We start from the raw sequence: 27,338 nt of genomic DNA, 5'->3' as shown, positions 1-27,338 counted from the left end.
GCTCTAATGCTTAACTTTCCATATAGTTTTTCCTCATATCTAACCTTAATTTCCCTTGCTGCAAAGTCATATGATTACTTCTTGTCCTACGCTTGGTGGACATGGAGAACTATTGATCACTGTCTTTTTTGTGACAACATTTTACATATTTGAAGACTGTTATCATGTCCTGACTCAGCCTTCTCTTTTCTAGACTAAACATTCCCAATTCTTTCAATCTTTCCTGTAGGTCACATTTTCTAAACCTGTTATCACATTCTAGTTGCTCTCCTCTGGACTCTCTCCAGAGTGTTCACATCTTTCTTCAAGTGTGGTGTAACACCCCTGTGAGGTAGGCTAGACAGGTATTGTCATCTTTATTTTATAGAGACAGGAAAAAGAAACACACAGAGGTGAAGTGACATGCCTAAGTTCATGCAATAAGTCTGTGGAGAAATTGGAAACCCAGATCTCTTGACACCCCCTCCTGGGCCTTAACCACAAGACCATCCTTGCTCTGTATTCTGAACAGTAATGGATCCAATACTAAGCATGACCTCAAGTCCCTCCCCCAGCCCCCAAGCTCCTATTACAGTTTTCAGGATATAGGTCCCAATTTGCAACCCTTCAACTGAATGACATTGACCTATGTATGTGGTCTCACTGAATAATTTGCTACAGAGACAGGTCTTGAGCCTGTGGTAGAATTGGATTAATTTCAATGCTCCTGGTGGTGAAGAGCTACAAGAGCACTACAGTTTTTCTCATAGTTCAAAATGATCTGGACAAATTGGAGAAATGGTCTGAAGTAAATAGGATGAAATTCAATAAGGACAAATGCAAAGTACTCCACTCAGGAAGGAACAATCAGATGCGCACATACAAAATGGGAAATGACTGTCTAGGAAGGAGTACTGTGGAAAGGAATCTGGGGGTCATAATGGACCAGAAGTTAAATAAGGGCCAACAGTGTAACGCTGTTGCAAAAAAAGCAAACATCATTCTGGGATGTTTTAGCAGGAGTGTTGTAAGCAAGACATGAGAAGTCATTCTTCCACTCTACTCCATGCTGATTAGGTCTCATCTGGAGTATTGTGTCCAGTTCTGGGCGCCACATTTCAGGAAAGATGTGGACAAATTGGAGAGAGTCCAAAGAGCAACAAAAATGATTAAAGGTCTAGAAAATGACCGGTGAGGGAAGATTGAAAAAATTGGGGTGGTTTAGTCTAGAGAAGAGAAGACGTCCCTCCGCCCATGCTGCTTCCAGCAGCTCCCATTGGCCTAGAGCAGCAAACCGCAGCCAGTGGGAGCTGCGATCAGCCGGACCTGTGGACGCAGCAGATAAACAAACCAGCCTGGCCCTCCAGGGGTTTTCCCTATACAAGCTCCATCCTAAGTTTGGGAAACACTGGTCTAGATAATACTAGTCATGAGTGCAGAGGACTGGACTAGATGACCTGTTGAGGTTCCTTCCAGTTCTATAATTCTACGATAATGAACCTCAGCAAATACTGACTAGTATATTCCAGATGAATGCTGTTCAAAGTCTATTTTCCTGCTGTCGTCAACTAATAACGCCTTTAAAAAGAAAAGCCATGTCCTTCTACCTCCGGATGTGGAAAACACTACTGTATTGTCAAGTCGCAGTCCATCTGAAAATGTTAGCAGTATTACAGATTAACAATATGGACTATCCATTCTTGTGTGTTTGTCTTGTTTTTCAATGATTCTTTCAATACTTTCAGCATCTTTCTGATCGTTTCTCATTATGGGTTTGGCTCTGCAACCCTTACACTGAGTAGCACTTCCTCACACGAGTAGTCCCAGTGAATCTCAACAAACGCTGAATTTCCAAATTAGCCCTTTTTGGACAATGTAACTCTATCAATCTGCTCTATTCATTTGGAATGTACCAGTCAGCTCTGTCATTATGAGAGCACCTGTACTGCCATTGTAGTCTGTCACTAGCAGAAGCAATTAAAAACAAAAATCGTGCCACTGATTCAAAACCTGCCTTGTCCTTAGGATGTTAAGCACTACAGGAGGTTTCAAAAGAAATGCCAGAATTTGTATTCCACTGCAATATACTTACAGTAAATTAATATTAAACAAGTAAAATAATATATCTTTCTCCCTAGCAAAGGATAAATTGATTGTCTTGTGTTCTACTGTGTGTTAAAAATAAACCTGGAAAAACAATGAACACTCTTTTTACTGTAAACCACTGTAAATTACAAAAATATGTTGGACCTTTTAATGGACTGTGCATATCAATATATTTTATGCACTGAGTTCATAAATTTGTCTGATTTCTACTGTACTAGATTTTCATGTTAGAATGAATACAGTAAAGATCTTTCAGATCAGCCCAACAGGCTAATGAATTCATCTCTTGGAAAGTCATTGCACATATTGTCAGTATTGTTCAGATTAGCATTTCATTTTTAACATAAATCAGGACACTGATTGATTTCCTATACTTTTATATCAATGTATATAATAAATGTGCTTATCAAATGTTCTGGACACTTGCACATCAATTATATAAGCAATAGTTGGGCCAAGGTTCAGCAAATGAAACCTTCCCAAATTTTTGCAGTGAAACCCTTCCTACAAGCAGGGAGAAACTAGTTAATGATTTTCTGCTGGCTCAAAAGTAGACACATTTACAGATTCCTTGACCCCAGTGTTGCTTGCTGCTGATCAGTTATTTATGAAAAAAATCACAAGTAAATAGTTCCCAAAATCTGAAACTGAAGCGAATGCCATGCCAGTCTCAGTATAGACAGCAGTGGCAGAATACATCTTAACGTTATTACCTTTACTTGAGTCTAAACTTGCTTCATAAATGAATAAAGATTTATTTGACAAGAGTGGGATCTCACTAATTTGCACTAATTACTCAGACATGTTGAAAACTTTCATTTTGAAAATTGTCAAGTAAGGAGTGAAGTCCAAAACTATCTCCCATTAAAGTCAATGGAGAGTTGGATCAGGCCATAATGTTTTATTCAAGCAGTTTGGGTTGGGAGCTGTGCAGTGGGAAAGGGGAAAGCATCCTCCTCCTTCCCCACGTTCATGGAGAAGTTCCACAGCCGTTCCAGGGAGGCTGTTTCAGCCTAATAACTGAAGTAAACCTGCACTTCTCTAAGGTACTCCCCCTGAAAGAGAGAGAGAGAGAGACTCACTCTCTCTCTCTCTCTTTCTCTCTGATTCATTTAGCATGCCCATCCTCCGATCTTGGCCTTACCTCCTCCCATCCCACCTTTGCACCATCATCCGGTTTATTCTGCCATGTATGGAGCTTGCACACACACAAACCTGCCCTACCTGGCTCCCACTTTACCACAGAACCAGTTCCATTGCTAACTGATTCCCTGCAGTTGGGGTGGACAGGCTGTATTTGCCCTCAGAGTAAGTCTACACTGAAAAAATGTGTCTTGTTAGAAAACAGCTTACCATGACCACCTAACACATTTCTTAATATGACTGTCTGTGATTATCCACACCAGGCATGTCTTCACTGTACTTTTGTACCTCAAATTAATTGGCAATCAGTTAACTCAAGGTACTGAAGTTAGCGAAGATGAGCCCACTAAGAGCTAAGTCATGTTTAACATTCCGCTGGTTAACGTGTTACAGTGCGCTTTCCCCAAGTGAGTAAACAATATAAAAAGCAAGAATCCTGCAGCACAAAACATTCTTTGTCACTTGCCAGGGTATATCTCACTTAATCATTTCTCTGCCATTGCAGAGGCCTTGCACACTAGTGCACCTGGGTCTCTTCTATTCTCTGCCTGTGCTACGTAATCATCTAATCTCCTGTGGGTTTGTTGTTCTGGACAACAAAATTGGTCTAATTTTGGTAGTTCAGGTTGGTGTGCAGGTGCTGGATGGTGTTGGAGGCCTTGGATGTGCAGCGAGTTGGACTGAATGATCTAGTGGCTGTAAATTCTATGACTCTGTGTCTCTCGTTTATTTGCTAAGTGCAGTTTTGGTTTAATTAGTTATAACAGTACTTCACCGTGCTCTCTATTAACTGCTCTGTACTGTATTTTGTAGAAATCATGGTGTCTTAGTAATGTGAGACACAACTAATAAGATCTACATCTCATAATTAATAACTGTAGTGCTCTATTAAATCTTAGCTAAAAATGGGAAGAAACCATCATTTTTGTGTGCTAATCACAGGGTTTGCAGATTAGTGAAGTGTGAATTACCACAGCTCTGCTATATCCCACTGGAAAGGACCTACTTTAAGAATGTGTTTTCTAGTGTAAACTTGCCATTAACAACATAAGAATGGCCCTATTGGGTCAGACCAATGGTCCATCTAGCCCAGTATCTCGACAGTGGCCGGGAACAGTTGCTTCAGAGGGAATGAACAGAACAGGGCAATTTTTCAGAGATCAATCCCTTGTCATCCAGTCCCAACTTCTGGGCATTACTGTGTTTGTATATGACACAAACAGGCCCCTATCATTTCTTGTCAGGTAATAAAGCAAGGAGAATTGAGATGTGCCAAATAACATACAAAAGCCAGGATTTGTAGGTTAAACAGTATCATTCTCTCTGAGGTTTCTTGAAGTGCATTGTGATCAAACTAAAAAGGAAGAAAAAATGTTAACATTAATGCCATAAGACCAAGCACAGCTATGGCATTTGGCTTCCTCAGATGTTGCAAACTTGACATTACCTAGCAACTAGCGCTGGTCTGGAATATCACTGTAATAAAAGCAACATCTTCATGACCATGAAGAAAAGGTGTTGCACTTGTATTCTTACAAATGATGACACAGTGTGAATGAGGCTTGTCAATAGAAAAAAGCTATCAGGTTCCCACTGATGGATGTTAGTCACTAGCACACAAACTCCAAGTACCAAATATGTATGGGAAGCATCAACCACAGCACTTACGCTGCCAGCACCACAGGCTGACCAAAACCCAATTTCTCATGGGTAGTATGAGCTAGTGTCTGCTGAGGGGTGGGAAAATGGGGGCATTGTGACAGGACCTTTGAAAATATCCACTCACAGAAGACAGAATCCATCCACAGAATTAGCTTAATAGGAAGCACCACAGGTCAAAATAACTTCAAAGACTCATCTAGACAGATGACACAGATGGGGATAAACTGATCAAAGGGAGGTCACTAAAACATGACATAGAAACGAACAGATTAGTTTTTTTCCCTTCACAACAGGAAGGTATTAACAGGGCCGGCTCTAAGTTTTTTGCTGCCCCAAGCAAAAAATTTTCCCGTGCCCCCCTGGCTCCACCCCAACTCCACCCTTTCTCCACACCATTCCAACCCCTTCCCCAAATCCCTGGCCCCGCCTCCTCCCCCGGTAGTGCCGCATTTCCCCTCCTACCCCTCCCTCCCTCCTAGGCTTGCCTGGCAGGGAGGGGGGAGAAACGGAGCAGCAGTGCACTCGGGGGAGGAGGCGGAGGTGAGCTGGGGCGAGCAGTTCCTCTGCCCTCCCCCAGGGTTACTTCCTGCCACCCTCCCCGTGCCCCCCACGGCCGCAGCTCACCTCCGCTCAGGGCCAGCTCCCAGCTTTTTGCGCCCCAAACACAAAAAGGAGACGGAGTGCTGCCTCCTGGTGCCTGGAGCCGGCCCTGGGTATTAACTGATACCTTGACCTGTAGCAAGAAGAGAAAATGTAGCAAGTCCATAGCCTAGGTATTCTGGCACTGATTCAGCAAAGCACCTAAGCATGTGCTAAAGTCCCATTGAAATCAAGTTAAAGTTAAGCACGTGTTTAAGTGCTTTGTTGAACTGGGGTGCTCACACTTCTCAAGAGATGAGCTGCTGCATTTTTGACTAGCTGATGCTTTTGAATACTTTTCAAGGGTATCACCAAGTAAAGCATTTTGCAGCCTTGAGGTTATAACAAGATGGCTCCCTGTGCTGAATCTGCAAAAGAGGGATAGTGACAGTCTCCGGGCCAAACATAAGGAGAAAAGAGGCATTGTGTGCCATCAATGTCTCCTTGAGATCCAAAAGCAGCAATGGAGATGATATAACCCCAAGGTTGAAATGCCAGATATACACCTCCAAGAGTTAGTGCATTCTGAACCCTGCACCCTGCCTATCAGCATCATTCCTATCTCACCAAGGTTGAGCCTACAGCGGTTTGCTTCTGCTTCCCACTCTAAGACACTGTGAAGCAGGAAATCCATAGTGTATGGGTTTGTGGGGAGCCATCTCCTTTTGCAACTGTATACATGTATTGACCTTGGGGGTTGCATAGATGGAACTCAGCAGGAGTCGGCGTCTGAGACTTCTTGGCACATATCGCAAATACAGAGGAAGACCAGGTGTAAACATGATGAGAGGTTCTCAGACTGCAAAGCCTGGATGAAGTTTGGTCCTTGTATGTTGTTCATATTTTCCTTCCTTGCTCATGGAGTTGAGTGTGGTACATATTATTAGTGCCCCTGTTGCACTGCACTGAATTAAGGGAGCTATTTGGCTCTGCACCTTGGATCTGATTCTGTAAATCAACTTCAGTGGGAATTTGTCTGCTCAAGACTGCAGGGTCAAGCCTGGGATTTGAACTCCAGCAAGTAGATTAGTTAGCACCTGTGATTAGGACTCTTCAAGACCACAAGGCACCTGGGGAGCTGGGCAAAACGTTTTCCAGGGTAGGACCAGTTCCTGGCAGGAGCTACATAATTGCTAGTGGCAGCTAGTGCTGCCACACCTAGGGAGAAGTGATGACAGTGACCCAGCTGGAGCTTTCCTTTTACCTCTGGGACCTGAACACCAGTGTGGCATGGGGAAAGAATCATCCATATCTTTACAGCTTCTGGGTCCCAGTGTCATTAAAAGCTGGTATTTTGCTCTTGAACACCCAGAACAACCTCTGCAGGAGTTCCCTGTACCTCTCAGATATCTAAGGGACCAGGAGAATGGTTTGGGTAAGGGAACTGCATTCTGTAGGGGTATTTTAGGGGACAGGGTAGGGAGAAGGTTTTGTGTGTATTGTCTAATACATTGGAACAAGACGAGTGTATAGCAATCAAGTAACCTTTTGACTTTATTTTTGTAACTTTCATCTATGCACCCTTCAATTTCTCAACCTATTGTTTTCAGCTCTCAATTCTTGTCTCGTGTTCAGTATTAGAACTTGATCTCGTTAGGGCAAGGAATATGTCTGCCTATATGTTCTGCCAGGAGGCAGCACTCTGTAGATATTACAGCTAAATATTAAATCAAATTATCACTATTTTATAATGGTAATATCCCTGCTCTTTTTCCCCCCAAATCAAATGCTTTTTCTTCTCAATATTCTGCCACAGTATTGCTAATTAATAGCAGAAAATGCCAATTGCTTAAAAAATAATGCTCTCATTACTCACTACCACGAGTGAATTGTCTTTCCTAGCAGTTTTTCAGAGACTGTTGCTGATAATCTTTGATTTTTTTCTCCATTCTTGATCATGATTCTTGACAGACCGTTGAGAGGTTTTTGGACAGGGGACAATTCTCTTGTTTGCAAACACTAAGTGTATAGACTAATGATGTAAGCCACAGAAAGAATGTGATATACATTGAAATAAAGGAAGAATACAGCAGAATTATTTGTGTTTGGTTTAAACCAATCTAATGAAAATATAAAAATTATATATTTGTTATATAAAATTTTTGATGACTTGTAAAATTCCATCATTTTAGCCAACATTTTGCTTTTAAAAAAAATCAGTACAGAACTCCTGTTTATTATATTTTGTATTTTCAAGTATGTATTTATTGTGAGCATTTGTCTATCAGAAACAATTGTTTAACTATAGCCAAATTATAAGCAATTTTTTCTGTAAAATCTTCTAAACAGCATGTTATTAAATTTCTTTTAGAAAGTATAATTGCTTTCTCCATAAGGAAGCCAAATTGAGCTTAGCAATTGTGGCAAGATATTAAGAGAACAATATCTGGTATGATTTATGATATAATGTAGACTCTTGACCAAAATACACAGCAACCACAATTCATGTACTTGGTCAAATGAGAGAGTTTTAAATATCACACCAGTCATGGGCTTTTGATTTTTAAAGCCACATCAAATAAATGGGGAAGATAAGTAAGAAAGAAATGTGCTACGTTTGTTGATTTCATCACTTCATGGCTCTAATTCATTTGATCTCTCTTTGTTTACAACACAGTGCTTTGCCTGTATCTTCTGAAGGTTCTCCCAAGTGACTTATTGCTGTGGTACAGGGCCTAAAATTAAACTTGTACATGTCAAGAACCACAAAATACATAAAATGTTTTAAGGATATATTATAATGTCTTGTCTACATGAGAGAAAATGACCATTACAAGAACTAGAACTGGTTGAATTCTTTTCAGACAAAACATTTTTTGCCTTTTATGGAATTTGCAGGGGAAAACAGAATGGTTTTCTGGTAGTGAAAAATTTAATTAACCATTTCAATAATGATGTTGATAAACATGTTGTGAAACACTGAGCAAAGAACAAAATGAATCCACTGAAATGCAAATGTCAACATTTTTTATGATTTTTTTTTTTGACCAGCTGTACTAAAAAGTCACTCCAACCCCTAGATGTTGCAGAACATCTCTCTTCCACACAAAGTTGTCCAGCCACTTTATATGTGTTTCAAGAACTGCTCTGATGAGAATTGCTTTCAGAGTATTTAAGGACTGCGTTGATCTAAGCCATTTCAGTCTAAACTGTTTTAGCATCAATGTGAAATTGGAATAGCTGATATTATCAGCTCCCCACAATGCACCAGTGGTCTTTCAAAATCCTTTGCTGCTGGGAAGTGTGCTGGGAGCTTTGAGATAGGTATCCATTAGACATAATGGCAACAGTTTAGAACAGGACACAGGGCAAAACAGCAAGTTTTTCTCAAGCTGAATTAGAATTGCTAATATATGTTCAGCATAGAAGCAGATCTTTGATAATAGATAAACTGAAGCTTTACTATATGAAATATAAACGCTATTTATTTCAATATATTTTGACAGGTTAAATCTATAACAATGAAGACTGTTGCTGCGTTTACTTCTGGGATTATTGTTTTCCTGTTTTCTTTGGTGCAAAGGACCAGTGGACAATGTAAAGAAGCAGCTATAAAGTCAGAGATGAATGTGAGCATCAATTATCATCTTCCTCATTTTATCACAGAAACACCAATACAGAATATAGTTTTATATAAGCATCATATCTATATCGGAGCAGTCAACAAGATCTATGTCTTAAATGAAAATCTCCAGAACATTTCTGTGTACAAGACTGGACCCGTGCTGGAGAATCCTGATTGTGCACCATGTGAAGATTGCAAAGAGAGAGCCAATTTGTCCAATAGTTTTTGGAAGGATAATGTCAACATGGCTCTGCTCCTAGAAACGTACTATGATGATCAGCTCATCAGCTGTGGTAGTGTAACTCGAGGTGTATGTCAACGTCACATCATTGACCCTGACAACCCAGCAGACATAGAAAGTGAAGTGCACTGCATGTACTCAAAGCAGAGGGATGGTGAGTCAGACAGCTGCCCTGACTGTGTTGTAAGCACTTTAGGAACCAAAGTTTTGGTAACCGAAAAGGACAGATTTGTAAACTTTTTTGTTGGGAATACTGTCAAGTCTTCATTTCAACCACAGCATGCACTACATTCAGTGTCGGTTAGAAGGTTAAAAGAAACCCAGGATGGTTTTGAGTTTCTCACAGATCATTCTTATATGGACATTCTCCTACAGTTCAGGGACTCTTATCCCATTAAGTACGTCCATGCCTTTGAAAATGACCACTTTGTCTACTTCCTAACAGTCCAGCGTGAATCTCTTGACTCCCAGGCTTTTCACACAAGAATCATCCGTTTCTGCTCTTTTGATTCCGAATTGCGCTCTTACATGGAGATGCCTCTTGAGTGCATTTTCACTGAAAAGCGGAGAAAGAGGTCAATTCGAAATGAGATATTTAATGTTCTGCAGGCTGCGTATGTCAGTAAGCCAGGTGCAGTTCTGGCCCATGAAATGGGGCTTAGCGTGAACGATGACATTCTGTATGGTGTCTTTGCACAAAGCAAGCCAGACTCTTCAGAACCAACAAACAGATCTGCTGTCTGTGCAGTCTCTGTCCGAACAATCAATGAATTCTTCAACAAGATTGTAGACAAGCAAAACATGAAATGTCTTCAGCACTTTTATGGGAAAGATAGCAAATACTGTTTGAAAAGGGTAAGTGAAAATTACTTTGTCACATATAAATTTGGTACTGGATCTCGCCACGCGTTACTCACATTGACTACTCCATTACTGTGTGATTGTCCCATTGATTGCACTAGTGAGATGCAAGTCATTGCTGGCTGAGGCCCCTAATCATTTACAGGTTATTTGACTTGTCCATTCAACTAAGCAATGATTAGCACTAGTTCCGGTCAGCTTTGCCAATGATTCATCTTTGCAAGAAGCAATTACAGTAAATCTACTGCAGGAGTCAATGAAGGGCTTAAGGAGATAACATAAAATATTAAAGGGACTGAAAAAACTCTCTTTAAAAACAATTAATTTGTTTTCTGGTTTTGGGTTCTTTTGTTTCTAAGGATCTATTAGACCATAGATCAAACAATGAGAGAATTAGATTTCCTGCTGCCATTAAAAAGGGTTCACTAGTATCAGTCCCCTTGTGCATTGAGTCCCCTAAAACTAAAAGTCATAAAGAATGTTAAAGGTGAAATAAAGGTCTGGTGGGTTTTTTGTTTTTTTTTTAAGAAAAAAATCTGTTTCATAATATAAATCATTAAGGGCCAGATTGTGGTACCCTTACTCATGTTTCATACACAAGCAGTCCCACTGAAGTCAGTTTAGTTAATTCAATCAATGGGATTTCTTGTGGAGTGAGATGCTATTTACTGTGAAAAAAGCTATCTGAATCTCACCCTACCCAAATGCAGTCCCAGTCCTGCAGTGAGGACTAAGCAAATGTGCTCTTGTCTCTGCAAATTTCTCTGCGAAGGATTGGGTCCTAAAGAAGTAACCTGGAAGCTCAGTTTTTCTGAGTGCAATGTAGGGTTTATTAGATAAATGGGAATCTGGGTAAGAGGGTTTTTTTGTGGTAAATGTTGTCTACCAAAAGATGCAACCTGAATTCAGATAATGAAGGGTTCCATATCTTTACATCTGTGCTTTCACAAATCTGCTATATATTGAGGGTTTCCCTGATGGTGCTGGTGGCATCCCAAGCAATTGGAACGACAAAGAGGAAACAAAAGAAAAACCCCTCCTACCTCTCTATTACGTGGTCTGTGGTGATGTCAGTGGAAATATGGAATCCTGTATTCAGGACTGGACAAGAAGGATTTTACAAACAAAATATTTAAAATGTAAACATATTTGTAACACATTCTGTTAAGGACCTGAGACCTTACAGGCTTTGTGCTGTCCCTCCCGATGGCAACGGGTGTTAGGCGTTCAGCACCAGGATGGGGTGAAGGTCACACTGGGTGAATCTATCACTGCACAGATCCACTGGCATTTCCCTTGTGGCAGAGGCATGCTCCACCGTGGAGAGTGGCATAGCCATTGGGCTAGAACAGTGGTTCCCAAACTGGGATTGATGAAATGTTATGTGGGGTTCTCGGGAAAAAATTACCTAATGGTGGACAGAGGTGTCCCGAGGGACCCCAGGCAGCACAGGGCCAGCAGCCCCTGGACTTTAAGAGCTAAGCAGATCAAGCATATCTGTCACACTGAGGAGATTTAAATTTCAAGACTCCTTATGAGAAATGGAAAGGGAGGTGGATATTTTTTGCTGTTTTTAAAATTAAATAGGCCGCTAGTATTGTTTTTAAAATTATTATGAAGAACAAGTTTGGTCCTGCCATGAGGGCAGGGGACTGGACTCGATGACCGCTCAAGGTCCCTTCCAGTCCTAGAATCTATGAATCTATGAATCTAAGTTTAAGCTTTGTTGTAATGTGCGTTGTTTGCCTGGACTGCTCAAGACCTGAATGCTTGTATAGGAGGAACTCTTTGAGTTGTCTCCTTAAATACCTTCATGCTGTTTCACATCTGATACTCCTTGATGAAACATAGGAGCCTTGTCTTATAACAGGCTTATTCAAAGTGATACAAGCAATGAAAGTGAGATCTTGGAAGAGTGTTGCCATTTTCATAATGTAATAAAAATACTGTAATGATAAATAATAATAATAAATTATTGTGTAATAAGCATATCATAAAAACAAATGTTATATTTCCAAGATCACTGCTTTTATCATTTATACTCAGGTAAAGAAGAAAATTCCTGGAAATATTCATTTTTAGGAGGAGGTTTGCAAGACTTGACATTTTAGTGAAAGGGGTTCACAGGATGTTAAAATTTGGGAACTACTGGGGTACAATAATCTCTAAATAGACTCCATTATGATTCTGCAGCCTTCAGTGGAAGATTCCTTGCTAGAGATTCCCAGAGCTGAGCTGAGATACTGCTGGCACTGTGAACATGTCACACACTATATTTTACTCTTTTTCTTCCTAATTCTCAGGAAAATAAATACAGTTTAGAAAATTCTTAATATAGTAGCTTCTATTATCTTTTTCTAGTGCCTTGTCTTCGTCTTTTCTTAGACCTTAATATTCCTTCTTTGTTTTTCATTTTGTGTTTCACTCTGAGTATCCATTTTTATTCTCTGAAAATAGTTTTCTTCCTTGTTCTTAGGTATTTGGGGAGGGGGGGCGGGTTTAAGATCCTTTTGTCCTTTAACTTATCTCATCCTTCTATTACCCAGCCAAATCTCTTTAATAAGATGTTCTTTTCACTGCAAAGTGTCCCTTTAATATATTGATGGAATAATCTGTGAGTTGTCACACACTAAGAATTTTTTTCCTGCTTCAAAATGCTTGCTAGGCTCTGCCACTGTTCTGCATATCTGAGCTGAATGTATTATGGCTATAGAGGGTTTATTACAGTTCCACGTTTCCAAGAAATGTCATCAGAATTGCAGATTTCTGCTCTTATTTCAGCTATATAACATTGATAAAGGATTGCTTCAAAGGGAGGAAAATGGGTCTGTGCCTTTTGTGTGCCTTTATTTTGTATAAAGAAGGCTTGAATGTACTTCTGATAGTTTTTTACCATGGAAATATCAAGGTTGTCAAGATTGACATTCCTTTTTTGGTGGTGAACTCATTGGAAGGCTTAAATATCTATTGTGAGCTTTCTCGGCCCTGGATTGAAGGGGTAGGTGATTGGCAAAGGATTTTTAAAAACTGGGAGTGTGCCCTTTCATTGCTTCGTTATGATGTATAAAGAAGACATACAAGGTTTTGGTTTGATTTTGGGAGGGAAGTAAATGTATTTTTTTTCTTTTCTTTTAATCTTAGAAATATCAAGAATGTCAGGTCTCAGATTTTGCTGGAGAACCTCTGGATGGTTTTAGGGATGTTTACTGTGAACATCAGTGCCTTAATTGAAGAGATTGGGAGTTTGAATATTTATCTCACCGTTTCCTTTTTCTGGAATGTTCTTTAATCACTGAAGTTTGATAGGAGATTATAAAAACAAACTAAAATCAAAGCGTTTTAAACAGTCTGGCTGAAAATCTCTTCTCTGTCAATTACTCAGCTTTCATGTTCTTGACTCTTGTAATATCACCATTTCACATATTTTTCCAGTCTAGAAGGATGTAAATTTCTAATGTAAAAAACAAGCAGAGAAAAAATTTCCTTTTTAAAACTGATCACACAAAAGCACTTTTCAGGCATTCTTTATGCGTCATAGAGAAGTTTAAAGGGCCACAACCCAACTTTTCCCTTTGTAGGTCACCTTTCACTTGATATAAAACTTTCTGTAAACTATGACAATTTGTCATAGCTTATTTTGGCGAATCAGAATATTATTTTATGTAATTTAGCCAAAATGATGTCTCTCTTTAATGTTATGAGAGATGCAAACCACAGTCCTCTGATGCAAGAGAAAATGTACTGACTTCTACAGAATTAAGTAATAAGAGAGTTCAAACAGTACCACAGTCACAGAAGTGTCATGTTAGCAACATCCAAACCAAACGATATGTCTTTGGCACTGTTTTCAAGGCAATCCTATAATATTTGATCATTTACTGTCAAAGGCTGATAGGTGAAGGACAAATCACATTAGCAGACAGAGTTGCAAGACCACATTGCCTTTGTTTCTATTAACCCTTTGAATGACTATTCCTTAGTGCTTTTGTTGTTTGGTGTGAAGCAGCTGAAGCTAGAAATGGGCCCAAACCAGAACAAATTATCTGAAATTTTCCCTCTACCCTTCCTTCCCTAATTTGGGTGTTTTGAATTAAAATGCTTCAGTTTACCTTGGTTTGGTTGACAAGACTGGTTTTGGTTGTAAAAACTTGTTAGCTTTTACAAAACATGAATCAAAACTGGCTCCAGTTTTCCCTGTCTTTCAGAAAAGCTAATACAAGACCCAGCCCATAAAAGTCGGGGGGCAGATCCACAGCTGGTATAAATTGTCATAGCCCCGTTTAAGTCAATGGAGATACGACAGTGTACACCAGATGAGGATCTGCTCCAGTTTTGACATTGATTTCAATGGGAATAGCAGAGCAATTAGAATCAGCTTTGAATCAGAAATTAAAAAGTGGAGTAAAACTAAGGGTTTTCTAGTGCCCAAGCCAGGCAAAAAGAGTGATGTGAAGTGGTTGCCAATCTCTCCTGGAGGTTTTCGAATCATTGCTCAGGCATCTCCTCACCCACACCCGCTGTGGAAACTGGGTGTCGGTTTTAGTGGATTGAGCCTTAGTCACTGGTTCAAAATTAGTCATGTTCAGCTACTAAAATAGATGAAGATTCAGATCAAGAGCCAAATCCTACTTGCCTTTCCTCACTTAGGCACATAGTCCCAAGGTGCCCATCTAAGTTCTGGCTTCAACGGGACTCCTTCGGTGGGTAAGATGAGCAGGGTTTGGGCTCAACCGGTACAGATGTATTATAAATGATAATATTTTTACTAAGCAGTAAGCTTAGAATTTTTTCATTTGGGGAGTTTTTTCACATTTTTTTTTTTATGTAGTAAACAATTTTGAGCCAATTTGGCTCTCAGTTACGTGGATCCAGTTCCCATGGAGGCGTGCCTGTGGAAGTGCAAGCAGAATTCAGCTCTAGATTTCCTGTGGCAGGGGGATTCCGTTTGTTTTGTTTTTCCTGTGAGTTTTCACATCCAAAGTTACTCCATACAGTGTCTTTGATCCGAAGCATGGCAAAATGCTTTGCAACCAAACAAAAAAACCATAGACTGTTCTTTGTCACCAAGTACCCTGGGATGTGGCCAGACAAACTGGTCACCACTCCTATCAAAGGAAGAGCACAAACAGATAAAAATAATTTTGAAAGAAGGTGAAATGAAAACAAAGTGGAAAAAAAACAGTAAAATGAACATGCAGTGATGTTTCTTTATTACTGTTGCAAAGATGATAGATGAGTTAAATTGGGTTATGCTTATGTTATAATGGAAGAAAATAATTGCGACCTTCCATCAGGAAACCACAAAGACCCTTATTGATCTGTCATCCTCAGGGTATGTCTAGTAATATTTAATAAAATAAACAGAGACAAATAACTCTTTAGAGGCCCTATAATCTCCCACACCATTTGAATTACAAATTTTTGGCAGAATTAAAAATAGCCCCACATCTCTGTGATTATAAAGACTTGGAGGGGCTCATTTAAACAATCTCATACAATAAAGGAAATGGATTTTCTATTACAAGTAGAATACAATATGGGCTGAAATTTTTCTCCTAAGAATCAGGCACTAGTTTCCTGATCTTTTCATTAGTTGATGCTTTTGGAAATGCTATATATTAAAAACCATAAAAAATATCATCTGAGATCCTCTCTCGTGATGCTAAAAAGAAGTTTGGGCATGTAACCTTCCTTAAGGTTGGTATGCCATAGTAATCCAAATTAAAAAGCTGTAAAAGTTAAGGGCCTGATTGTATCCACTAAATCTATGCATAGAGGGTACCAGCATATGCTGCAGCATCCTCTCCCACCTTTACAGCATCTGTAGAGGATTCTGAGTTGGTCATCTTTTGGATGCGTAAACAGGCTGTGACGGGGCAGTGGGAAATGTGCATTGTCCTCTAGGAAAACATGCTTAGCTCACAGCAGAAAGATAATACAGTCTAAAGGTGTATTATCTCTGTGTGATCATTCTCCATGGATGCCATTAAAAGGGAGACCCAGGGAAGGAACCAGGTATAGAAGTCCTCTCATTCCATTGGAACCACACTGCCAGCCAGTAGGAGGTGACTTTTGGAGATCCAGATGTGGTGCAGAAACGTCCTCCTGCTGATCCCTGGGATCCATGGAGTTTGGGGCTGCTGCTTGCTACCCTGATGGTGAGAAAGCTCTGCAAAGAGAACCTGCTGAATTTCCCTCCTCCTAAGCTCCCTAATGGGGTCTGGTCTCTGTTTATCTCCTACTCTGTTGTTCAGTATGATGAGGATTTTTTTTTAAATAATTTTCTTTCCGAAAGTCGTGTTATTCTGTAAAACTGACATTTGTTCTCCGTCATCTTCTAGCAAAGGTGCTGCTTTCTCAGGAAAGCCAACTAGTAACTCTCACTTCCAGACTTTTAAATCAGATCCTTTGATTGAAAAGAAGGCTCCCCATTGGTCACCAGCGTGGCAAGAAAATGTACTACATGGTCTGAAAATGCACAGCCCAAACTTCTAGTAGCTCAGTGAACAGTTTCTAGATGTTGATCAGTGGCTTGATTTTTTTTTTTATGTCTCAGATTTGTAAAATGCCTTTAAATGTCTCTTAAAGCATGTGAACATTAATTAAATAACAAAATAACCATTTTTTTCATATCAGGCTGAAGCCAGTCTCCAGCCTTGCCTCCTTCAAAATTCCTCCCTATCTCCTCCATTCCACAAACGATGCCATCCTTTGTCCCACTCCCGCCTCTGACCCTTCTTCCATCCCATCCCCTATGCCTGGGACACTCCCCCTATGTCTGTTTCTAAAGTCACCTCCTTCTCCTCAGTCACATCCCTCCTAAAAACCCACTTTTGCTGTGTCACCTATATGAAGCAAAATGAACAAACATAATAAGGCACTGCATCGTCCAGATGTCACATGTACCTTACTGCATAACCACATTGTCTGATATACAGTCATAGAGTTTAAGGGCAGAAGAGACTACCAGATCATTTCGTCTGACCTCCTGTACATCACAGGTGCTGAAACCGCCCAGAACCCGCATATTAGACCCAAATATTAAAGCCCCTAGGAGACTCGACTATTATGTGCCACAGGAAGAGAATATGAGGGATCAAGGTGCACCAATGCCCAAGGACGCTGCGCTAGCAGGAGAATGATTAAGTAAAATATATACAAATAATCCTGGCAGGTGACTGGGACTCACACACTGCAGAGGAAGATGAACCCCTTCTCCCCGCCCCCCGCCTGTCACTGCCAATCTGACCTAGGAGAAACCTCACATAAGGTGATCAGTTAGACCCTGAACATGTAAGTAAGAACCAGCCACCTGAGAGAGAGAGCTCACTTTCACCTCAGAGCCCTGGCTCTCCCCCTTCACTTCTCCAGCCATAGACACTGTCTCTTCTGATGTTATAGGGGAAGGAGATTTTTTAAAAAACCTACCCAGAATACACTGGGGGGGACCCCTTCCTGACCCCAGGTGACCAGCAGAGACCCTGAAGCATGGGCTTTTAGAAACATAATTTATGGATGTGAGCCCAGCCGTCTCCCATCCCAAACAACCCCACCATATAATTACATGCATAATTGTCCAGCTCTCTCTTAAAACTAACTGTTGTTTGCCCCTACTACTCTCAACAAGAAGCTATTCCAGAATCTCACCCCTCTGATGGTTGATATTATAACCCATGTCCCTCCACTCCCAGTTCCCCCTTTTTGTCATGTCTGAACTGAAAGTCTAAATCATGCAAAAACGTATGTATGGCACTTCAACTCCCTCAGTACCTATCCTGCTTCAGCTGTCCTCAGCCTTGCTTCCAGTCACGTCCAGTGCAATTTGAGTTGTAGTTTTATCTGAGTTGGTGACCCCTTGACACTTTCACAACTGCCAGCCCTAGAGCAGCAATAGGAAACTGGGCTTCAGCATCAGGAGATTTTGAAGGAACCTCAATTCCTTAATCCAGGTCTGTCTTCAGCTCCTTCGCAGTAAATGCATTGGCTTGTCACAGAAGTAAGCAATTGTGTTACGTATGCTTTGGGATAGATTCTGCTCTCACACAGGTTTGACATCATTGTAACTCCATGACTCCTGATTTACACCTGATTCTGCGAAACCAGAATCAGATCCTGTATTTTATAAAGGATACCATGGGCCAAATTTATTGGTGGCTTAAGCAGTGACATAAATGAATTAGAACAGAGACGCAGGTGGCAAAGCAATGCAAGCAATTTGACTTGCAGCAGGTGAGCGGAATGAATGGTCGTAGCAAGGAAATTACTGAGGGAGCAGAAGAAGAGATTGCAGCCAAAAAAAGAAAGCACCCAACAGGAAGATGTAATATAAGGTGTGTTCTGCCTCCTCTGTGTGTGTCAGGGTTCTCAAACTGAGGGTCGGGACCCCTTGAGGGGTCATGAGGTTATTACATGGGGGGGCGCGAGCTGTCAGCCTCCACCCCAAACCCCACTTTGCCTCCAGCATTTATGATGGTGTTAAATATATTTTAAAAGTGTTTAATTTATAAGAAAGGTTACACTCAGAGGCTTGCTATGTGAAAGGGGTCACCAGTAAAAAAGTTTGAGAGCCACTGGTGTATATTGTTCTGCTTTTGCACACTGAATGAATGGAAATATGTACAAATTATACCACTTAACCTTTAAACTCATACCCATTTTCTGACCTACTTTCATCCCACAGGTCTGTTACACCGCTGTTTAAGGGCTTCTCTAAACATGGAATTATTCCACAATAACTATTCCATTGTAAATTCACACCTTACCTTTTTCTGGAATAACTGTCGCAGATAAGCCATAAGTCACAAATAAATGAGTCCTAGGGACTTCCAAGGGAGAAGCACTTGATACACCAAGTCTGGATATTTTACCAGCATCCTTTGTGTCTTATTTTTAATTCATTAAACTGAATAATGAACCAACACCTCCACAATGATAATTTGTGTAGTGAGTGAAACGTCATAAAATTAGTATAAAGGAAATGGATAAAATTCAAAGATTGCATAGATCCATTATATCTGACTGAATCGATAGTATTTACTTAGTGCTAATGCACTAACTAGATTACAAGAACTAATGCAACAGTGGTCAATGACAAAAACATTTCTTTGAATGATCTTGACAATAGAATGTGCAATGTTTTTAATTTGTATTAACTAATTACAGTAACATGTATGTCTTTTCTACCTTGTTACCAGTCTCACCTCTTTTTTTCTGTTATTCAACAGTGAAATATACCAAAGCAAAAAGTATTAAGAGTTGATTGAAATGATGCTATTACTATATGAAATCTACACAGGTGACTTTTTTCACAGAACTACCTTTGGGGGGGCGGGTATGAGTAATTTAAATAATCTCTCTATTGACTTTAGTGGATTTAGGATCAGGTCTTCAAAGTGTGTGTGAAATGTAATATTTCCTTTCAAGCTTTTTGTTTTGGTTTTGGTTTGGTTTGGTTTGCTACACGGTGCTGTTTCCATGTGACTTTTTGCATGTGTAGATATAATTATAGGGAACACATATAGCATCACCTATAGCTAAGGTTGCCTAAACATTTCCTTTCTAAAGGATTATTTTCAGTTGTTTATAGCTTTCTCAGAGGTTTACCTTTGCAGCCAAAATATGAGATACTTGCTCTCAGGGAGTGTATTTTTCCCCTGAAAGTTTCATCAAAAACATTTGTGTCATTTTCAAGGACAAAAGGAGAGGGGGATGTGAACAATTTTCTACTTCAAAAAAATGCAACTGTTTTTATATTTTAAAGAAAAGCTCTAGTGCTTCAGTTGAAGCTTGTTAGAAACTTGATGTTTGAAAAAGGCAGAGGGTCCAGTCCAAAACATTGAAATCTGTAGGATTCTTTGCATTGACTTAAATGAGTGCTGGATCAACCTCTTAGTTCTTCAGTCATAAATGTGGCTTTCATTGGTTCATAGAAACACAGATTTGAGTTGTCCAAAAATAGTGGAAGATGTATTAGTTTATACCAGGGATGAATTTAGCCTAGTGGTTTTGCCCAAGTGTATGAGAATAAAATCTGTCCCATTCTGCATATTTTTCTCTGTTTCACCACATCATTTGTCACAAGGAGCAGGGCTGGGTTTAGGAGGCAAAAGGGGCAGTTTGCCCAGGCTCCATATTTGAGAGAGTTCCCAGCATTACAGAGGGGCCAAACTAGAGTGGGTGGGATTGCAACCTGGCACACTGGGTCACAGTGCCACTCAAGTTTGGTGCCTGCCTTCAGTGTTGCATGGAGTGACTCACCTGCCCTAGCGGAGCTCAGATCCCATCATAGCCATGGCTGGCATCATTGTGCCAAGCCTGAGGCAACACACCAGGCCAGGATTCCAGAGGCAGGAGCAGCTTGGGAGATACCAGTCCCACTGGCAGTGGAGCCAGAGCTCAGGGACAAGCATGCCCCTGGCCCCATGCAGGGTAGAGCCCCACCCATCCCAGTGAGGAGGGCAGCAACTCCACAGGCCTGGGCCCTCTTTGACTCCACTTTTTCCACCTTTTCTTAAAGTCTTTTACCTCGATGGTAATTTTTTGAATGGGGGTTTCAGATTTTGACCCAGGCTTCCAAAACCCTCTGTACAGACCTGACAAAGAAGCGTGAGGCCTGATGCTGCTTTGCTGAAGTCAAGGAAAATATTCCATGTGGTTTGATCCCCATTTTGAAAATGGACATTTCTCTAAACTGTGGTTCGTGAACCCCTGGGGTTTCATGAAATGTTACAGGGGGTTCTCAGGAAAAAATTCCCTAATAGCGGATCTGTCACACTGAGGAGATTTAAACTTCAAGACTTCTTATAAGAAATGGAAAGGGAGGTGGATATTTTTTGCTGTTTTTAAGATTAAATAGACAGCTAGTATCTTTAAATTATTATGAAGAACAAATTTAAGCTTTGTTGTAACATGCATTGTTTACCTGGACTGCTCAAGACCTGAATGCTTGTGTAGGAGGAACTCTTTGAGTTGGCTTCTTAAATGGCTTCATGCTGTTTCACATCTGATGCTCCTTGATGAAACATAGGAGCCTTGTCTTATAACAGGCATTTTCAGAGTGATACAAGCAACGAAAGTGAGATCTTGAAAGTGTTGCCATTTTCATAATATAATAAAAATACTGTAATGACAAATAATAATTAATAAACAGTGTGTAATAAGAGTGTCATAAAAACAAATGTTATATTTCCAAGATCACTTCTTTTATAATTTACACTCAGGTAAAGAAGAAAATCCCTGGAAATATTCATTTTTAGGAGGGGGCTCATGAGACTTAACATTTTAGTGAAAGGGGTTCACAGGTTTTTAAACTTTGGGAACCACTGCTCTAATCCCAACAGACTGCCAATATATTCTGCCTGGGTGGAATTCACCTATGACAGAGACACATGCAGAATAATCAGGTCCTGGATTGGAGCCTTAAGCATAGGTACTGAAACTAGAGGTGCTAGGGGTGTGGCAGCACCACCTGGCTTGAAGTGGTTTTCATCATATACAGGGTTTACCGTTTTGTTCAATGGCTCTCAGCACCCCCACTATACGTATTGTTCCAGCACTCCTGGCTGTAAGTGCCTGGTGGCAAAAAGTCTGCCTGCCTGAGGGTGAGTACGACATGGTACAAGGCACCACAACTCCTACTTTGCCATAGGAATGAGCAACAGTCCAGTGCTACCTCAAAACCGAGCAGCATTATTAAGTCATGTACTAATTCATTGAGTCTCCCAGACAGCCTATACCGCACAGGCGTCTATTAAGTCTCTGTTGCAAATTCAACCTGCCCTTTCAAGCAAGGATTCCCAGGAAGGATAGTGCCTGCCCTCCTTGATATTTAACCCCCACCGCGGCCCATCAGTGCAAGGAGGGTGCAGTGTACCAATGGGAGTGAATCAGAGCCTTTATTCATAATATTTTGTTGAGAAAGATGGGAGGATATGAACATGAAGTTAGCACCAGCAATAACTTACGTACCAACAAGTTACACTGTTCTTATCATAAGCATTTACTCTGGATTAGTGAAAAATAAACAAAACCCAAGTATTGTTTGTATGGCATTTCCTGCTTATTTACATGCAGCAGCTTTTCTTGGGAACATGCCAGTCTGTTCTTGGAACATGCATAAGTTGTTGTGCAATGTTTTACTAAGGAGCAGGACTGGACTGGTTACAGTATTGAATGAGTGGAAGAGTCTGCACAGGGCATGTGCCCCGTGCATGACATAAATGATAGCTCAGCATGGGTCCTTTCCATGGCTGATATGGAGGGAGGTAGCTCAGGGTTAGGATCAGGGAACCCAATGTTTCATGGATCCTTCTGTCAGCATAGGTTCCCCGCAGAGATTACATCAGCAGTTGGGCACAGGTAGGAAAATCTCGTCTCATGCCCCAGTGCATTTCACAAGTGCTTCACCCAGCTCCTTGGACTGGGGGCTGGATCTGAATGTGCCCCTGAGTGAGGATTTGCATACATTCTAGCAGAGGACCTTGCAATTGCCTCTGTTGCTGCAGAATTTGCATGTCTCATTTATTTAGTGTACTTATTTCTTGAGGTTTGGTCTATTGTACTGTAGATGTTTGTTCTATAGAGATTTCTTCTAATCTGCTTTCTTCCAAAGCAAATCATGTGAATTAGTCATGTGAGTAACTTGAAAGGAATTCAGACCATGAGTGCCAGCTTATATACCCGCAGAGGTAGGAAATCTTCAAGATTTTAAACAGCATTTTGTCCAGTTTCACAAACAGTCTGTACTACTTAATCATGCAGAAAAAATTCATCCTTCTGCCTTTGAGGGATGAAAGGGGAAATCCATTTACATGTCTGCTTTACCTTTTTCCTTGTATTTTATTCATTTTGTCCAACTGTGCCATGGACACCGCTTGGGAAGTGAAAAAGGAGATTGTTCCTTTGTTAAAGAAATAGACCTGAGAAGGATGAAGCAAATAGGGTTTGTAATTGTGCCAGAAACGGGAAAGTTTGGCATTGTTGTTTTTCCCTTCTTCTCATTTGGTTACAGAGTTATAACTACAAGAACCGAGTAGTTGTCTCTACCAGAGCCCAGAATTAAACAGATTGGTATGTAACAGAAGTGGAGATTTATGAGTTGTGTGACACCTCAGGAATAATTCCTTCCAAAGCTAGCAGTGACCAAAAGTCCAGTTCTTTTTGGCACTTTTGTAATGGGTTTTGGGTTCTGTACAGAACCGGGAAACTGGAGATATGGGTTCTGTTCCTCAGCCTTCCAATAGACTTCCAGTGTGACATTGGGCAAATGATGTAAGCTCTCTGGGTGAAATCCTGGCCTCCCTGAAGTCCACAGGGCCAGGTTTTCATCCTTTGTGTCTTGGTTTCATCATGAAACATGGGAGTAATAATACTCATCTACCTCAATGGAGGGTCGTGAAAATAAACTAAACTGTTTGTATACTGTCTTGAAATCTCAGATGGAAGGCACCATAGGGGAGCAAAGTATTTGTATTTTATTTGTATTCGTATTTTTAAAAATATACAAGACTATTTAGAGAGGGCAACTTCCACGGTTGCCCTATTTTTCCCTTTTTTGCTCTTTCTCCTGAGACTGTGTTGATTGCAACTTTTTCTTAACTGTATTCCATGAGGGCAGACACTCTTGAAAATTGTGTTCTACGGTGACAGTACTTTTTTTTATCACTAATCCTAATTCATTGACCCCCTGGAAGCATAAAGACAAAACATTGTTTTGGAGAGTTGTCTCTACAGAAACCTTGGCTTTCTCCCTTCCAGATAGGCTAGGAAATCAGTCCAATATCTAAGACTTTCTATTTTGTGCATTTTACACCAAATTTATTTTTTGAATATTTATCCTATCATTGACAAATTTCCAGACCCACTAAGTGCTGGTGATCCCGCCCACTCTCTGTGTGGATGAGAGGGCCTGATCGTGGAAACGTTATTGTGAGACGGTACTTGTGTTGATATAGATTGCAAACTTTTTCTTGCCTTTTCTTTGTTAAAAATATAGGCTTTGATTCAGCGAAGTGTTTAAGCCCATTTATTCATTTATATTACTGTAGTGCAGAGTGGTTCTCAATCTGTGGCCTGTGACCACTTGTAGCCCAGTTAGCACACAGCTGCAGCCCATGTGACATCCTCAGTGCCATACAGGTAGTATATATATTGTGTGGGTGCGGCCCATGTTGTAAATAGAGAGCCCACAATGGCAAAGAGGTTGAGAACCACTGCCATAGTGCCTAGGCAGCTCAGCCATGGACCAGGAGCCCATTGTGCTAGGAGTTGTACAAACAGAGAACAAAAAGGCAATCCCTTCCTGAAGAGCACATGTTTAAGTCCATCCCTAGTCAAGAAAGCATTTGAACATGTGCTTAATTGGACCATTCAATGGAACATCATTCAATGGAACATAAAGAATCTGTTTTCCTGTATGGAGGCCTTAAAAATGGGGGGGGGGGGGGAGGATAGCTGAGTGGTTTGAGCATTGGCCTGCTAAACTCAGGGTTGTGAGTTCAGTCCTTGACAGGGGGCTTTACAGATCTGGGGCAAAAATCTGTCAGGGGTAGTACTTGGTCCTGCTGTGAAGGCAGGGGACTGGATTCAATGACCTTTCAAGGTCCCTTCCAGTTCTATGAGATAGGTATATTTCCATATAATAATAAAAAAAAAATTAACAAAATGTTTAATTGTTTAGATCTTCAAAGACTACACTACCATTTGTGCTTAATGAAGCTGACCTCAGGCTGCATACTACAGACTGCACAAAGATGCAACATAACTGATTAGTTTCATAATTTTAACTAATTTTAGTTAAATACATAGAAATATAAAGTCTTCATATCTGCCATGTTCTAATTATGTTTTTTGCCCCTTTTCAAAAATGTTAATCCCTTTCTCTCTATCAAATTAAAGAGCTGGAGATCCACTTACTCGTACCTAAAACTCTCCATTACTTCAGAGAGAGCTCCAGATTTCTCTGATTCAAATTTTATTCTGTGGAAATGCCTAGGTATCCTTTTTTTTTTTACTTGATAAAAAAGGTCATCCTTCCCTGCCCAACTGTATGCTCATCTTGTACCTCCCCAAACCTTTGAGTACTGCTACCTGCACATTTATTATTTTACTTTTATATTGAAAAGTAAATGTGATTTTTTTTACACATTCACCATTCACTTGAATCTTGAGACCTGCTGCCATGATTGTCATTCATTTCTAGTTCATTCAAGATATTAATTATGTCTTTTTCTGATTGAGAAACTCACTTAATTTGGGAGCAGGATTTTGGAGGGCAGAGGCCAGAAGAGACCATTAATGATTGCAGATTAGAACATAATAAGAACACAGGAATGGCCATACTGAGTCTGAGCAAAGGTCCATCTAACCCGGCATCTTGTCTTCCAGCAGTGGCCAATGCCAGGTGCCCCAGAGGGAATGAACAGAACAGGCAATCATCAATGGGAATGGGGAAAGTTGCCCATTCCCAGCTTCTGGCAAACAGAGGCTAGGGACACTATCCCTGCCCATCATGGCTAATAATCATTGATGGACCTATCCTCCATGAATTTATCTAGTACTTTTTTGAACCCTGTTATAGTCTTGGCTTTCACCTGGTCTCTGTCAGGGAGTTCCACAGGTTGACTGTTCGTTGTGTGAAAAAATACTTTCTTTTGTTTGTTTTAAACCTCCTGCCTATTAATTTCATTTGGTGACCTCTGGTTCTTGTATTATGAGAAGGAATGAATAACACTTCCTTATTTACTTTCTTCACACCAGTTATGATTTTATAGACCTCAGTCATATCCCCCTTTAGTTGTCTCTTTTCCAAGCTGAAAAGTCCCAGTTTATTAATCTCTCCTCATATGGCAGCTGTTCTGTACCCTTAATCATTTTTGTTGCCCTTTTCTGAACCTTTTCCAAATCCAATATATCTTTTTCGAGATGGGGCGACCACATCTGGATGCCATATTCAAGATGTGGGTGTACCATGGATTTATATAGAGGCAATATCATAATTTCTGTCTTATTATCTATCCCTTTCTTAATGATTCCCAACATTCTGTTCCCTTTTCTGACTGCCGCTGAACATTGAGTGGATGTTTTCAGAGAATTATCCATAATGACTCCAAGATCTCTTTCTTGAGTGGTAACAGCTAATTTAGACCCCATCATTTTATATGTATAGTTGGGATTATGTTTTATATGTATAGTTGGGATTGTATGCATTACTTTGCATTTATCAACATTGAATTTCATCTGCCATTTTGTTGCCCAGTCACCCAGTGTTGCAAGATACTTTTGTAGCTCTTCAGTCTGCCTGGGACTTAACTATCTTGAGTAGTTTTGTATCATCTGCAAATTTTGCCACCTCACCATTTACCCCATTTTCCAGATCATTTATGAATGTGTTGAATAGGACTGGGCCCAGTACAGACATCTGGGGATTGCAGGATGTGCAGTTATCACAGAGACTTAGTAGAAATTCTTAACTAAAGCCTTTATTTCTTCCAGTCTGGTTTATATTGGATATTTTGAATTCTGATACTTGTCTAATTGGTAGCTTCATAGAAAGGCACTTCTGGAGGAGTTGGAGGGAAGAGGGTGGCAAATATTTTGAGGCCATCACATTTTGGACATTTGGTTTCAAATATGCAACTTTATGTCAAGAAATATAAGTTTTATGTCAGCTAAATTGATTGTACAAGCATCAGTTAATCTTCAGGCAGTGACAATTCTTGCCTACCCTAGCTCAGAGACTTTTTTGACCAGTTGGCAACATGTATTTTGCAGACGGATTCAGGGCAAATTCCAAGTAGTTACAATTTCCCCTTTGAGCAAATAGGATTATTACCTCATGTCCATACTGGATATGGGCAGAATGCAACACTTGCCTACTACACCTCCTCACATTCCAGTGGCACACCTCTATCACATTAACATTTTTCTTTCTGAGTCATATACACCACTTTCACTCCTAGTCATGCATAAGAAACAATGTAACCAAACCCGAACACATATCAGCAGGGTCCCTGGCTATTTCAATATTTGTGTGATTTGTCACTAGGATTTGCCATAATATTGTAAATGTGTAACCCAGAGATCAGTTATTTTCCATATTACCGCAGAATATTTGGCAGAGTATTTGTGTCAGGAAGGGACACA

The 27,338-nt window shown here is 40.3% G+C and overlaps 1 protein-coding gene across 1 annotated transcript in view; it reads left to right on the top strand.

The window, feature by feature from the left end:
- Positions 1-27,338, top strand: part of MET (MET proto-oncogene, receptor tyrosine kinase) — a 134,953-nt gene that overhangs the window by 29,299 nt on the left and 78,316 nt on the right. Inside the window, exon 2 of the mRNA XM_075065491.1 lies at positions 8,976-10,190. Within this exon, the coding sequence (XP_074921592.1) occupies positions 8,991-10,190 (1,200 nt within the window). The 5' untranslated portion in view covers positions 8,976-8,990. The remainder of the gene's footprint in view (positions 1-8,975; positions 10,191-27,338) is intronic.

Source organism: Chelonoidis abingdonii, chromosome 1 (assembly GCF_003597395.2).
Source record: "Chelonoidis abingdonii isolate Lonesome George chromosome 1, CheloAbing_2.0, whole genome shotgun sequence".
NCBI classification, from domain to species: Eukaryota; Metazoa; Chordata; order Testudines; family Testudinidae; genus Chelonoidis; species Chelonoidis abingdonii.
This window is presented reverse-complemented; position numbering and strand designations above follow the sequence as displayed.